At 43.8% G+C, this 16,880-nt stretch overlaps 1 protein-coding gene across 1 annotated transcript; it reads right to left on the reverse strand.

Moving 5' to 3' along the window:
• Nucleotides 1–1,130: 1,130 nt before the first annotated feature.
• LOC112069556 (cytochrome c oxidase subunit NDUFA4-like) lies at nt 1,131–16,220 on the reverse strand. Its single transcript, XM_024136894.2, has 4 exons — nt 15,914–16,220; nt 10,270–10,355; nt 3,981–4,041; nt 1,131–1,570 (listed from the first exon to the last, which is right to left on the reverse strand). Exons 1-4 carry the CDS (start codon nt 15,956–15,958, stop codon nt 1,514–1,516), a joined length of 249 nt encoding a protein of 82 aa, XP_023992662.1. The 5' UTR covers nt 15,959–16,220; the 3' UTR covers nt 1,131–1,513.
• Between the last annotated feature and the right edge of the window lie 660 nt (nt 16,221–16,880).

Here is a 16,880-nt window from a genome sequence, read left to right on the forward strand (position 1 = left end):
GGACTGAATGACTTGCCATAGAAGCGATTACAGTGAATTTGGGGCGTATATTGACCTATGATTGCGTGTGTATGTGTTGTATTATTTACAAAAGCAGGGACGCACTCTTTCAATTTATCTAGATAGTGTAGGAGAAATGGAACAGCTGTCTGGTATATTTGTTTCCTGGTATTTGTTAGACAACCCTTACTATGTTTGCAGTGTTTTACAATTTGAGGATAGCTTTGGAAATATGTTTTCATGAATGCTTCCGTGTTTATCCTTCACATGCATATCTTGTGGATGTAGGGTACGTGTTTATTTGCTTCCCAGAATTAAATGTAATTCACAGTCCTATCTGTGATTACATCTATAGACTGGATCAGTCTGGTGTAAAGACACCGTGCTGGATCAGTCTGGTTTAAAGACACCGTGCTGGATCAGTCTGGTTTAAAGACACCGTGCTGGATCAGTCTGGTTTAAAGACACCGTGCTGGATCAGTCTGGTGTAAAGACACCGTGCTGGATCAGTCTGGTGTAAAGACACATTCATATTATATTTGGACTGATTTGATTTTTTTTTTAAATTTAACCTTTTATTTAACTTGGCAAGTCAGTTAAGAACAAATTCTTATTTACAATAACGGCCTACCAGAAGGCAAAAGGCCTCCTGCGGGGACGGGGGCTGTGATTTTAAAATAAAGGACAAAATAACACATCACGACAAGAGAGACACCACAACACTACTTAGAGACCTAAGACAACAAGCATAGCAAGGCAGCAACAAATGATCTGCCTCGACACTAGTTACTATTTTAGTGCTCAACAGCTGTATGTCACGTCAGTCATTTAAATCACTGCTTTGCTTCGGCCCAGCTGTTATTTTGTGACGTTCACGGACTCCAAAGGATTCCCAAAGAAGACAAGTATATTCACTGGGGATATGTTTTTTTTTGGGGGGGGGGGGGTAAAGTTGAGCTTTTTATATAATAAAATCAAAAAAAATCACTGCTTTCATATGATTTCTGATTTTTAGAATTAGAAAAACAATATATTCTAATCTTATCCATTCACACTCTGTTCCACTCCTTAATCAACCCATGCACCCTACACTATATACACACGACAATACCTGAAATCAACCAATAACACTGCTTTCATTTATCTTTAATGCATTTGTTTTCAAGCTTCCATCACTTTAGGGTTGGAGAGGGTTGTTACATTTACAGAGAAGGTGACATTACATGTACAGAGATGTATACAACAGTAGTGTTGTGCATTGTGAAAAGATGGCTATAATGCACAGTGTTGTAGACGGTTATAGAACAGGGCTGTTTGGAGACGGATACATGACTCCCGGTTGTGCAAGAAAAATGAAAGTTATATCACTATAGTGTTGTAGTGTGCCTGGTTAAAAGGCAGCGGAAGAGACAGACAGAAACCGACCGAGCGAGGCTCAGGGCTGCCCCCCCCTGCCACTAGGATGACAGGAGGTCCTGCAAACGTGGTGCCCCTGGAGTTGCCTGAAGGACCTTTAGAAGTCAGGGCCCTCCTTCTTTAGAGCCTTGTAGTCCGTGTTGACGGCCACCAACTGCGGGAGGAGAGAATACATTTAAATACGTTTCGCTTAAATTAAATTAATCAGCCTGTCTTTAGGAAAGCACATGCAGACACTGTGTGTGTTAGCATTGTCCTCTGTTGGGAGACTATTTATTTTCCAACAGCCTCTGTCTCGTAGAGCCACTCAGGACTGCTGCTCTTTGCATATGTCATGGACAGTGCTGTGTGTGTGTGTGTGTGTGTGTGTGTGTTTCATGGACAGTGCTGTGTGTGTGTGTGGTGGTGTGTGTGTGTGTTGTGTGTTTCATGGACAGTGCTGTGTGTGGTGTGTGTTTCATGTGACAGTGCTGTGTGTGTGTGTGTGTGTGTGTGTTTTCATGGACAGTGCGTGTGTGTGTGTGTGTGTGTGTGTGTGTGTGTGTGTGTGTGTGTTTCATGGACAGTGCTGTGTGTGTGTGTGTGTGTTTCATGGACAGTGCTGTGTGTGTGTGTGTGTGTTTCATGGACAGTGCTGTGTGTGTGTGTGTGTGTTTCATGGACAGTGTGTGTGTGTGTGTGTGTGTGTGTTTCATGGACAGTGCGTGGTGTGTGTGTGTGGTGTGTGTGTGTGTGTTTCATGGACTGTGGTGTGTGTTGTGTGTGTGTGTGTGTGTGTGTGTGTGTGTGGTGTGTTTCATGGACAGTTCTGTGCAGGACTACACACAGAGACGGATTACAAGACAATTTTTGTCTCCATGTTTTCCTTGATTGGTCAGCTGTCAGACCCTCATCTCCACCCTTCCTCCCCCTCTTCTCTCCTCCCCTCTCTCCTTCCTCCCCCCTTTCTCCTCTTCCTCACCTCCCCTCATCCTCTCCTCATTCCTATTATTGTTGGGGAATACAGTGGAATGTTGATGTGAGACCTTTGCCTGTTGTAGAGAATTAAACATGGCGAGTGTTGTGACCTTTCATCCAGCATGACGTTCACTACGGCTGCCCACACACACACACACACACACACACTTTAACTACAGCCTTGAAAAACCCACACACAGTTTCTGTTGGAATAACACCCAGCCAATCAGACCCTCCTGTGGGATGTATTCATTTGTGTTTCTCTGTGTTAATATGATCATTAGCTGTCTGAGGTGATGCTCCTTGTTTAACGTATGTGTACGTGGATTCAGGAAAATAGCACCACAAAGTCTATTGTGTTAGAGAATATAAATCTTCAATTTGTTATGAGAGTACAGTAAGTTAGAGAATAGAGAGCCTTCAAACCGCTTTATGAGGACAAATGGAAAGCGCGTCAGCCTGGATTGGTTTGGCCATGTAGGTAGTGAACGTAATGAGTTCAGCGGTGGAGTGCCACAGTCTAGGTCTGTGACCTGAATGGCACCCTATTCCCTACATAGTGCACTACCTTTGACCAGCAGTGAACCATTTTTTTGGGGCGCACTATGTCGGAAATAGGGTGCCTTTTGGGACACAGTCTTGAGGTGTAGTGATTCTGTGGGTGTGAAGAGGAGGGAAGGATATTCACCTTCTCTGAGAGGGAAGGATATTCACCTTCTCTGAGAGGGAAGGATATTCACCTCTCTGAGAGGGAGGATATTCACCTTCTGAAGGGGAGGATATTCACCTTCTGAGAGGGAGGATATTCACCTTCTGAGAGGAGGATATTCACCTTCTGAGAGGGGGAGGATATTCACCTTCTGAGAGGGGAGGATATTCACCTTGTACTGAGAGGAGGGGAGGATATTCACCTGTACTGAGGGAGGAGGATATTTCACCTTGTACTGTGACGGGAGGATATTGACCTTGTACTGTGACGGGAGATATTGACCTTATACTGTGACGGGAGGATATTGACCTTGTACTGAGAGGCGGGGAGGATATTCACCTTGTACGTGAGAGGCGGGGAGGATATTTCACCTTGTACTGAGAGGCGGAGGAAGGGGAATATTCACCTTGTACTGGAGAGGCGGGGAGGATATTTCACCTTGTACTGAGAGGCGGGAGACGTTATTCACCGTTGTACTGAGAGGAGGGGAGGTATATGCACCTGTACTGAGAGGAGGGGAGGTATCACTTGTAGTAGGCGAGGTTCACCTTGTACTGAGAGGAGGGGAGGATATTCACCTTGTACTGAGAGGAGGGAGGTATGCCACCTTGTACTGAGAGGCGGGGAGGATATTCACCTTGTACTGAGAGGCGGGGAGGTTATTCACCTTGTACTGAGAGGAGGGGAGGATATGCACCTTGTACTGAGAGGAGGGGAGGATATTCACCTTGTACTAAGAGGCGGGGAGGATTTGCACCTTGTACTGAGAGGAGGGGAGGATATTCACATTCTCTGAGAGGAGGGAAGGATATTCACATTCTCTGAGAGGATATTCACCTTCTCTGAGAGGAGGGGAGGATATTATCCTTGTACTGAGAGGAGGAGGGGAGATATTCACCTTGTACTGATAGTTTGGCCCGTATGTGTTCCAAGGCTCAGGATTGTTCTTTCTGTTCCAGCTGGAAGAAGAAAGGAGGATAGGCCAGGCGGGGGGACAGAGAGAAATATGATTATGAGTTGTTGTTAACACAATAGAGATCGATAGAGGACTCGTCTTTATAGCTGTGCCATTTTATAGCGTCGTGAAAGCACGGGTTAGCGCCTTTTTGAAGCGATCTCCATTTTGAAGAAGTACATTTCCTTCTTCACGATTGGCTGATCTCTCCTGATGACCCAGTTTGACATGACTCCAACAGGGTCACCAGGAGAGATCAGCCAATGAAGTTGGAAGTCCCGCCCAGTTGACTAAATCAAAATGGTGGAAGTCCTCAATTCTTTTTTTTTTTTTTTCACCTTTATTTAACCAGGTAGGCTAGTTGAGAACAAGTTCTCATTTGCAATTGCGATCTGGCCAATAATAAAGCAAAGCAGTTCGACACATACAACAACACAGAGTTACACATGGAATAAACAAGCGTACAATCAATTATACAATGGTGCTGCCCATGCCAATACTGCCTTTTGGCCAGGGTTGGGTAGGGTACTTTCTAAATGTAATCCGTTACAGTTACTAGTTACCCGTAATCAATGAATTGTAATGTAACTTTTGGATTACCCAAAGTCAGTAACGTAATCTGATTACATTCCGTTACTTTTAGATGACTTTCCCTTTTAAGAGGCATTAGAAGAAGACACACATTTTTGTTACCAATTGAACGACATCTATTGCAGGATAAATCAATGTTAATGTTAAAGGGACATGCTTAACACCCGGGCCATCCTACAATCTAAGCTAGATCCCCTCAATCTCACACAAATCATCAAGGAACCTACCAGGTACAACCCTAAATCCGTAACCATGGGCACCCTCTTAGATATCATCCTGACCAACCTGCCCTCTAAATACACCTCTGCTGTCTTCAACCAGGATCTCAGCGATCACTGCCTCATTGCCTGCGTGCGTAATGGGTCCGTGGTCAAACGACCACCCCTCATCACTGTCAAACACTCCCTAAAACACTTCAGCGAGCAGGCCTTTCTAATCGACCTGGCCCAGGTATCCTGGAAGGATATTGACTTCATCCCGTCAGTAGAGGTGATTGCCTGTTGCTCTTCAAAAGTGCTTTCCTCTCCATCTTAAATAAGCATGCCCCATTCAAAAAATGTAGAACTAAGAACAGATATAGCCCTTGGTTCACCCCCAGACTACCCCTACCCCGGCCAACATCTCAGCACCCCTGCAGCAACTTACACCCCCCCCCCCCCCCCCCCCACACACACACACTTCTCATTCACCCAAGTCCAGACAGCTGATGTTCTGAAAGAACTGCAAAATCCATATCCCAACAAATCATTTGGCTAGACAATCTGGACCTTCTCTTTCTAAAATGATCTGCAAATTGTTGCAACCCCTATTACTAGCCTGTTATCTCTCTTTCATTTCCTCTGAGATCCCTAAAGATTGGAAAGCTGCCGTGGTCATCCCCCTCTTCAAGGGGAAGACACTCTAGACCCAAACTGTTATATACAGTGGGAGAACAAGTATTTGATACACTGCCGATTTTGCAGGTTTTCCTACTTACAAAGCATGTAGAGGTCTGTAATTTTATCATAGGTACACTTCAACTTGAGAGACGGAATCTAAAACAAAAATCCAGAAAATCACATTGTATGATTTTTAAATAATTAATTTGCATTTTATTGCATGACATAAGTATTTGATCACCTACCAACCAGTAAGAATTCCGGCTCTCACAGACCTGTTCGTTTTTCTTTAAGAAGCCCTCCTGTTCTCCACTCATACCTGTATTAACTGCACCTGTTTGAACTCGTTACCTGTATAAAGACACCTGTCCACACACTCAATCAAACAGATTCCAACCTCTCCACAATGGCCAAGACCAGAAAGCTGTGTAAGGACATCAGGGATAAATTTAGACCGCACAAGGCTGGGATGGGCTACAGACAATAGGCAGCAGCTTGGTGAGAAGGAAACAACGTTGCGCAATTATAGAAAATGGAAGAAGTTCAAGATGACGGTCAATCACCCTCGTCTGGGCTCCATGCAAGATTTCACCTCGTGGGCATCAATATCAGAGGAAGGTGAGGATCAGCCAGAACTACACGGCAGGACCTGGTCAATGACCTGAAGAGAGCTGGACCACAGTCTCAAAGAAAACCATTAGTAACACACTACGCCGTCATGGATTAAAATCCTGCAGCGCACGCAAGGCCCCCTGCTTAAGCCAGTGCATGTCCAGGCCCGTCTGAAGTTTGCCAATGACCATCTGGATGATCCAGAGGAGGAATGGAGGAAGGTCATGTGGTCTGATGAGACAAAAATAGAGCTTTTGACACTCGAGTCTCGCTCGCTCGTCCGTCGTTAGTGGGAGTAGGTTTAGAGTCTGAGTACAACCCCAAGAAACCATCCCAACCGTGAAGCATGGAGGTGGAAACATCATTCTTGGGGATGCTTTTCTGCAAAGGGACAGGACGACTGCACCGTATTGAGGGGAGGATGGATGGGGCCATGTATCGCGAAGATCTTGGCCAACAACCTCCTTCCCTCAGTAAGAGCATTGAAGATGGGTCGTGGCTGGGTCTTCCAGCATGACAACGACACGAAGCACACAGCCATGGCAACTAAGGAGTGGCTCCGTAAGAAGCATCTCAAGTCCTGGAGTGGCCTAGCCAGTCTCCAGACCGAACCCAATAGAAAATCTTTGGAGGGAGCTGAAAGTCCGTATTGCCCAGCGACAGCCCCGAAACCTGAAGGATCTGGAGAAGATCTGTAGGGAGGAGTGGGCCAAAATCCCTGCTGCAGTGTGTGCAAACCTAGTCAAGAACTACAGGAAACGTATGATCTCTGTAATTGCAAACAAAGGTTTCTGTACCAAATATTAAGTTCTGCTTTCTGATGTATCAAATACTTATGTCATGCAATAAAATGCAAATTAATTACTTAAAAATCATACAATGTGATTTTCTGGATTTTTGTTTTAGATTCCGTCTCTCATAGTTGAAGTGTACCTATGATAAAAATTACAGACCGCTACATGCTTTGTAAGTAGGAAAACCTGCAAAATCGGCAGTGTATCAAATACTTGTTCTCCCCACTGTACCTATATCCATCCTGCCCTGCCTTTCTAAAATCTTCGAAAGCCAAGTTAATAAACAGATCACCGACCATTTCGAATCCCACTGTACCTTCTCCGCTATGCAATCTGGTTTCCGAGCTGGTCATGGGTGCACCTCAGCCACACTCAAGGTCCTAAAGGATATCATAACCACCATCGATAAAAGACAGTACTGTGCAGCCGTCTTCATCGACCTGGCCAAGGCTTTCGACTCTGTCAATCACCTCATTCTAATCGGCAGACTCAATACCCTTGGCTTCTCAAATGACTGCCTCGCCTGGTTCACTAACTACTTCTCAGAAAGAGTTCAGTGTATCAAATCGGAGGGCCTGTTGTCCAGACCTCTGTCAGTCTTTATGGGGGCGCCATAGGGTTCAATTCTCGGGCCGACTCTTTTCTCTGTATACATCAATGATGTTGCTCTTGCTGCTGGTGATTCTCTGATCCACCTCTACGCAGACGACACCATTCTGTATACTTCTGGCCCTTCGTTGGACACTGCTTTAGACACAAACCTCCAAACAAGCTTCAACGCCATACAACACTCCTTCCGTGGCCTCCAACTGCTTTTAAATGTTAGTAAAACTAAGTGCATGCTGCCCGCGCCCTCCCGCCCGACTAGCATCACTACTCTGGACGGTTCTGACCTGGAATATGTGGACAACTACAAATACCTAGGTGTCTGGTTAGACTGTAAACTCTCCTTCCAGACTCACATTAAGCATCTCCAATCCAAAATTGAATCTAGAATCGGGATCCTATTTCTCAACAAAGCCTCCTTCACTCATGCCTCCAAACATACCCTTGTAAAACGGACTATCCTACCAATCCTTGACTTCGGCGATGTAATTTACAAAATAGCTCCCAACATTCTACTCAGCAAACTGGATGTAGTCTATCACTGTGCCATCTGTTTTATCACCAAAGTCTCATATACTTCCCATCACTGCGACCTGTATGCTCTCAAACCCACTGGCTCCAGGTCATCTATAAGTCTTTGCTAGGTAAAGCCCCGCCTTATCTCAGCTCACTGGTCACTATAGCAACACCCAACCGTAGCACCCGCTCCAGCAGGTATATTGCACTTGTCATCCCCAAAGCCAACACCTCATTTGGCCGCCTTTCCTTCCAGTTCTCTGCTGCCAATGACTGGAACGAATTGCAAAAATGTCTGAAGCTGGAGTCTTATATCTCCCCCTCTAACTTTTAGCATCAGCTGTCAGAGCAGCTTACCAATCACTGTACCTGTACACAGCCCATCTGTAAATAGCACACCCAACTACCTCATCCCCAAATTATTACTTACCATCTTGCTCTTTTGCAGCCAAGTATCTCTAAGTAAACATCATCATCTATCACTCCAGTATTAATGCTAAATTGTAATCATTTTCACCTCTAGGGCCTATTTATTGCCGACCTCCCTACTCTTCTACATTTGCACACACTGTACATAGATTTTTATATTGTGTTATTGACTGTACGTTTGTTTATGTGTAACTCTGTGTTGTTGTTTTTGTCGCACTGCTTTACTTTATCTTGACCAGGTCGCAGTTATGAATGAGTACTTCTTCTCACGTGGCGTACCTGGTTCAATAAAGGTGAAATTATTGTTATAACCATGTTCTGAGGCTATACAGTGTTTGCTTGTGCTTACAAAGTTTACAAACATTGGAGTAAAACAAGCTTCTCTTTTGGGTTCTCATGGAGTGTGACAGTTGAACTGAACTCATGAGGCATTTATAAGTTATATTCTTCAACAATCGTGTGTGTGTGTATATATGTGTATATATATATATATACATATATATATATATATATATGTGTGTACACATTTCTAAGTCCAAAAATGGATGTAGCAACTACCGATTGCCCCTTTAAGTCTATCAAAAGTGTTTCAAGTTTGATCATGTGTCCATTCGGCCAATGGATGTATTTATTTTATCAGGATGAATTAGATTGAGCAATAGAAGCCCCACTTTTATTCCATAGGCTGGGATCTGCACTGTGCAGCTGTTGCAAGAGCACATTTTTCACTGGCTGTCCACTGGTTTCAAAAACAATGGTTGATAGGCAGCTTAAACTTCTTGAATTCAACCATTATTGGGTTCAAATACACATTTAGTTTTGTGAACAGCTATCCACAACAACCACAATCCATAAAGTGTAAATAACTAAACGAGAGAGCAGCAGTGTGATTCACATCAATGCGCTATGTAGATAACCATTATAAGTGATATCCGTATCGCCGTAGACTACACCACTGCTGTCATCCTTACCTCCAAGCATTTATTCAAGTTGTATAATCTTTGGATGCCGACTGCAGTCGCACCATTGGAAGACATAGCTTGGACTGTAGCCTACAAAAGCCTATTCCTGCTCTTTTCATGCGATCCATCAAAAACATTTGGTGTGTCATCATAGTGGTATCTGGCTTGTGGTCAGACTCACTCAGGGGGAACAAACTTAAACTTGCGCCTTTTTTCAATGTTGATTTGAATGTCATTGAGAAAACAGAGAAGTGTCAATTATTTTTTTTTGCAAACCTCCTTTCTGAATTTAAAAGTAATCCTCAAAGTAATCCTCAAAGTAATCCTCAAAGTAATCATCTAGTTTTTCAAAAGTATCTTATCTGATTACAAGATTTTTGCTGGTAATGGATTACAGTTATCGGTTTTTGTAATCCTTTACATGTAACAGATTACATGTAATCTGTTACTCCCCAATGCTGCTTTTTAGGAACTAGAGGCCTCTATAATTCTATATGGGTTAAGACGGACAGTTATTGGCAGACTTCCTCTATCTATTCAGTAACAAAGTCTGGTTGTCCCAGTTCTGCACAGTCAAACTCAAACAAAGGCCCTCTCTAGAGTCTAGAGAATGAGAACGTCTCTGCTCTCTATCACGTGTCCCATTTAATGACAAAGTTTAACAGAACAAAGGTACAGTGTCCAGAGAGTGTACCAAAATAGGAATGACCACAGTGTTGATCTCAACTTAATGATGATGATCTTATGTTAGTTTACTTTCTCATAGTCGTTACAGACACAGACTAATAAAATCCAGACAGAAAATGACAACTAAACACTGTGAAGGCAGTAGTGTAGGTCCTACCTGACATGGGGTCCCTTGGCCAGACGGATCAGATAGCAGGAAGCCCCAGTCATGCCCAGTACCAAGAAGAAGAACTGAGGGATGAGCTGAGGGGGAAAAGGAGGGAGAGGAAGGAAGCATACATTGGTATTAAAGCCATATGTGTACTAATGCATGTGAACGTGTGTGTGTATGTGTGTATTATTGAGCTGCCTGTCACACATAAATACACTACCATTCAAAAGTTTTGCAATTTCTCGCATGGAATAGCCTTCATTTCTCAGAACAAGAATAGACTGACAAGTTTCAAAAGAAAGTTCTTTGTTTCTGGCCATTTTGAGCCTGTAATCGAACCGACAAATGCTGATGCTCCAGATACTCAACTAGTCTAAATAAGGCCAATTGTATTCTTTCTTTAATCAGAACAACAGTTTTCAGCTGTGCTAACATAATTGCTAAATGGCGAGATTCCATGATCTCGCCATCACGGTTGACAACTCCATTGTGTCCTCCTCCCAGAGCGCTAAGAACCTTGGCGTGATCCTGGACAACACCCTGTCGTTCTCAACTAACATCAAGGCGGTGGCCCGTTCCTGTAGGTTCATGCTCTACAACATCCGCAGAGTACGACCCTGCCTCACACAGGAAGCGGCGCAGGTCCTAATCCAGGCACTTGTCATCTCCCGTCTGGATTACTGCAACTCGCTGTTGGCTGGGCTCCCTGCCTGTGCCATTAAACCCCTACAACTCATCCAGAACGCCGCAGCCCGTCTGGTGTTCAACCTTCCCAAGTTCTCTCAGTCACCCCGCTCCTCCGCTCTCCTCCACTGCTTCCAGTTGAAGCTCGCATCCGCTACAAGACCATGGTGCTTGCCTACGGAGCTGTGAGGGAACGGCACCTCAGTGACCTCCAGGCTCTGATCAGGCCCTACACCCAAACAAGGTGCACTCGGTCATCACCTCTGGCCTGCTCGCCTCCCTACCACTGAGGAAGTACAGTTCCCGCGCAGCCCAGTCAAACTGTTCGCTGTCTGTGGCCCCCCCAATGTGGAACAACTCCTCATGACGCCAGGAACAGCGAGTCAAATCACCACCTTCCGGAGACACCTGAAACCCACCTCTTTAAGGAATACCTAGGATAGGATAAAGTAATCTTCTCACCCCCCCCACCCCTTAAAAGATTTAGATGCACTATTGTAAAGTGGCTGTTCCACTGGATGTCAGTTTAAGGTGAATGCACCAATTTGTAAGTTCGCTCTGGATAAGAGCGGCTGCTAAAATGACTTAAATGTAAATGCTAAAGGGTTTCTAATGATCAATTGGCCTTTTAAAATGATAATTTGGATTAGCTAAAACAATGTGCCATTGGAACACAGGAGTGATGGTTGCTGATAATGGGCCTCTGTACGCCTATGTAGATATTCATAAAAAATCAGCCGTTTCCAGCTACAATAGTCAGTTACAAACATTTTAACAATGTCTACACTGTATTTCTGATCAATTTGATGTTATTTTAATGGACAAAAAATTTGCTTTTCTTTCAAAAACAAGGACATTGTTATTCCTCTCCAGTCTCTGTCCTCCTCCATATGAATGAGTCAGATGGCCGTGTGAAGGGCTGAGGCTGTCAGCCTGGGTTGAGCCGGGAAGGACACTGGCACGGTAAGAGAGAAATTGATCCCTCACTAGCTCGCTCACTGCATGGTTCCCTGTGCTGTGCCAACCTCTCTCTCGCACCCACACACACAGCTTCTCTCCGCTCCCTGCCTGGCTGCTTGTCAGTCTGAGTGACAGGATAAGACAGGATAAGACACTGCAGACTTCCAGGACAGCAGGGTGGCGACGTTAAGAATAGATTGGATGTTGAAACATCAATTTAAACCATTAAAGCAGGGGTGAGAGGGAGGGAGAAAGAGTATGATCTAGTTATTTTAATTAGATGTCCAGATTTGTATTTCTTCCCTCTGCTGTCAAAACATAACATGACAGGCTACTTGTGGCAGCACCAAGTGTGGGATGATCCCCAATGCTGGAAGGGGGGCCTGAGTGAAACAGGTTTGGGAACCGCTTCCCTACAGTATAACCCACCCATTAAGTAATCAATTGGATGATCAATAAATGTGTGGGCCTATTTAGACATGTTTTTAGGCCTCTGGGTTTTTCCATTCCATTTGCTATTATTTATGTATCAGCTTCCATTAGCTAGACTTTGTGAGTTGTGTTGTTTTTCTGTGAATAAATGAATGGTCAATATGCTTCAAAACATATAAATTGATCATGATAGCCTAATAATATAAATTGATCACGATAGCCTAATAATATAAATTGATCACGATAGCCTAATAATATAAATTGATCACGATAGCCTAATAATAAACTGGTGAATGCTTTGCTTTCTCAGGTCAGTAAGTGGCAATATCAGGTGACTATTCAGTCAACAATTTTAGGGCCCCCGAGTGGCACAGCGGTCTAAGGCACTGCATCTCAGTGCAAGAGGCGACACTACAGTCCCTGGTTTGAATCCAGGCTGAATCACATCCGGCCGTGACTGGGAGTCCCAAAGGGCGGCGCAAAATTGGCCGAGCGTCGTCCGAGTTTGGCCGGGGTAGGCCGTCATTGTAAATAGGAATTTGTTCTTAACTGACTTGCGTAGTTACATAAAGGTTAAATTATTATTATTATTTTTTGAACATTGATGAGGTAAATCTGACTCTAAGCCCTTTTGATAGACTTGGGGACAAGTTGACCAGAACGAGTGCACTATTTAAATGTAATCCAGCCTCTGACAGTGTTTCAGTATATTACGTCTAGGTGAGCAAGTTTTCTGGGCGGAAGACAGACACGCTCTTAGAAAGAAAGGTTCCATAGGAGAACCCTTTTTGGTTACAGGTACAGCCCTTTTGGTTTCCATCTAGAACCCTCTGTGGAAAGGGTTCTACGCGGAACCTAAAAACGTTCTAGCTGAAACCAAAAGGGTTTTTCCTGGAACCAAAAAGGGTTCTTCAAAGGGTTTTCTTACGGGGACAACCAAAGAACCCTTTTAGGTTCTAGATTGCACCTTTTTTTTGTGCAGACAGATAGGGGAATAGTAGTGGGTTTGTGGCCCTGTTTGAATACTTCAGAAATGCATCTTTCCTTCCTACCTTCCTTGAAGTAATCACAGATCTGAATTGGTAAGTATGGTGAAAGTAAAATTATTCACTGATCTATAGATCTGTACATCCAGGCAGTGGCGTATCCAGGGGAGTGGCCCACGGCCCATCCTGAAATCTGATTGGCCACCCCACTGCCCCCCCCCCCCCCTCCCAGAAATTCTGAGATCTGATAGGTCGTCTCTGAATATATTGAGAATTTTGACCAAGATGCACCGACAGCAGGACTCATCAATCTCTCATCGGAGAAAGCATGCGAACAAGCGAAACAGCACCCTTCTGACTTTGTATGTGTAGCCTACGTATCTGATGCTGTCTGGTCAAAAAGAGTATGACATGTCATATTATTTGGGGCCGGACAGCAACAGATGGGCGCTGTTTGCCTCACTCTCGGATGCTTGCTCTGGTTAAATAGATTCAGCCTTTTACAAATTTAAGGACAATTGTGAAACATGGATAGACACGAATGAGAAATCATATTATACTTTTTTTATTTTTTTATTTAAACATTTAAATCATTTTTACTATGAAGCCGATAAAAACATTTAATCCATAGGAGGTCCCATTTTTTTAAAAAGAGCCCGTTCCAAATGTCAGGGTATAATTCCCACTCTGGATGGCACTTTCAAGTGAATTTACTGAAGTATGCTAATACAAACATTGAATGTGTTGAACCATCATAATTATATTGAAAAAAATCCACCTTGCATCGATTTAAGGTTAAAAATGTCATGGCCCCTCTAAACTGGGTCTGTGCCCCACCTTGGCCACCGAATTCAAAATGTTCTGGACACGCCACTGCCTCCAGGAACAAGGAAGGATTCATTTCTAAGCTTTTCAAACAGTGCCAGGGAACTGTCTGCTCTCTCTCTCTCTCTCTCTCTCTGACCAACAGGCAACTAGAGACAGAGCGTGCTTATTCTGTGAGCTTGGTTCTATATTGTTGTTGCACTTATCCATGTGTTGGTGGACTGCCAAGTCAAACCCGTCGATCTAAGAATTTGGGTCACCGGCAGCTCTGTAGTGACACTAAAAATAAAGCACGATCGTTGGGGCTTTTTAGCATTTGGTGAATATATGTACTGTTCTGACCCTTTTAATTGAAAATCTGAATTTTAGTAGTTTGTTTTATCTTTGTATACAAACAAACTATAAGCTACAAGTATTTAATAATATGTTATGAAGGGTATTAAACCAATCAGGTGACACTTTGGTGTGTGCAATCCCATGCCTAGGCTGCAAGTGCATACTGATCAGTCATTGGGCATTAATGGAATAATCCACCTCACAAACTGAGTCAGCAGGGGTGGACAGAGTACTGAAATATAGGTAATAGTGGAGAAAAACTACTCAAGTAAAAGTAGCTCATTTAAAAAGTACTCAGAGTAAAAGTAATTGAGTTACTTTTAAAATAAAGGTTAACTGAACCATTTTACACATTTTCCCTGCATTACATTTCAAAAGGAAGAAAGGAAATGTACGTAGAGTAGGAACTAAGCTCATTTATTTTATGAGTTGTAACATTACACATCTGCATGTAAAAAAAAAAAAAAGGATTAGTAATTTTTTTTTTATATATATATATTTAAATAAATAAAATATTTAAAGCAATTTAAATGTATTGATGAATAAAAATGCAATACAAAATTAAGAGCATAAACGATAAAGTTGCCAGACCTCAATCCCTCATTTTACCCCTCTGTTACTTGTCCATGGGACCGGTTGACACTCACTCACCCATTCACCCTCACTCACTCACCCATTCACACTCACTCACCCATTCACACTCACTCCCTCTTTCCCGCCCTCACTCAGAAACTCCCTTTGTCACTCACTGAAAGTAGACATAAAATTACAGAAACAAAAGTACTTATAGTTACTTTGAGAGAGAGAGATTCTGCCCTACGTTGACATTCTCTATGATTATGAAACCATTAGCAATGTCGGGATTACATTGTTCCCTTTTCCAATATTTATGGGCTGTGATTTCAGACAAGTTCAATTGGATGTCAGACTTGTTTCATGGTATTTATATTTTAATGAAAGAGCAGTATAAAATGCACAATACAAGGGTAATGCTACCCCAGAGCCTTCTTTGTTTATTCTTCTTGTAAACACGGGGCTCACAGTGAAAACACGTAGTCAAGAACCCGAACATTGACACGGGGCTCACAGTGAAAACACGTAGTCAAGAACCCGAACATTGACACGGGGCTCACAGTGAAAACACGTAGTCAAGAACCAGAACATTGACACGGGGCTCACAGTGAAAACACATAGTCAAGAACCCGAACATTGACACGGGGCTCACAGTGAAAACACATAGTCAAGAACCAGAACATTGAAACCAGGGATGGACATGGAACCTACCAATATAAATTCCTCTAATTCAAAGCGTCAGGTCAAAATGTTTTCCCTCGCCGGGGGGTATCGAGGGGCACCATTTCCACCCCTGATTATAAACGTGTCACAGATTGAACCAGATTCAAAGGGGTCAAATCAAATCAACTCACCCCTGGATGTTTCTTAGCATGCGTAATCACTGTCCTAATCGGCATGTTTATCTCAGATCCTAGAACACCTACACACAAAAATAAACAAAAGTCCAAAAAATTTAAATACAAAACTAATTATATTTTCTAAGAAGTCTCTAATGCTTTTGTGTCCATGTGAAAGCAGCTTCCTGTGTAGATATATGTATAGCAGAGCTGTATCGTTCAGAAAGTGTACAGCAGAGTTGTGTTTGATCCAGTCTGTTTCTGTCTGTGGCTATGGAGAGAGAGAACAAGGACCTGTTGTAAGTCCTCCCTTCTTTCCCTAGAGGCAGAAGGGGTCAGAGGAACGGGCAGGGAGGGGGAGGGGTGAGTGAGGGTAAGACGGGTGAGGGAGGAGGGAGGGGGAGGGGTGAGTGAGGGAGGGGAGGGGTGAGGGAGGGAGGGAGGGGTGAGTAAGTGAGGGCAAAGGATGGTGAGGTAGGGTAAAGATGGTGAGGCAGGGAGGGGAAGGGTGAGTGAGGGCGAAGGGATGGTGACGTAGGGTAAGATGGGTGAGGCAGGGAGGAGGGGTGAGTGAGGGCGAAGGGATGGTGAGGTAGGTAAGATGTGTGAGTGAGGGAGGAGGAGGGGTGAGTGAGGGAGGGGGAGGGGTGAGGTAGGGTAAGACAGGGTAAGACGGTGAGGGAGGGAGGGGAGGGTTGAGTGAGGGTAAGACGGGTGAGGGAGGGGGAGGGAGGGAAGGTTAGCTAAATCCCTATAATCACATCGGCTCTGGAAGGGCCAACCAGACCTGGGTTCAAAAAGTATTTAAAAATCATTCAAATACTTTGAGCTTTGACTTGCCTGGCATGCCAGATGGGCGGGGTTTACATTTTTATTGGTTTTCTATTGGTTCCGTTGCAATAGGCACGCTGAGTCAAGCACAGCTAAAGTATTCCAAATGATTTCAAGTACTATTTGAATCCAGGCCAGAGGCTAACACAGG

Source organism: Salvelinus sp. IW2-2015, unplaced genomic scaffold (genome assembly GCF_002910315.2).
Source record: "Salvelinus sp. IW2-2015 unplaced genomic scaffold, ASM291031v2 Un_scaffold1047, whole genome shotgun sequence".
In the NCBI taxonomy this organism is placed as follows: Eukaryota; Metazoa; Chordata; class Actinopteri; order Salmoniformes; family Salmonidae; genus Salvelinus; species Salvelinus sp. IW2-2015.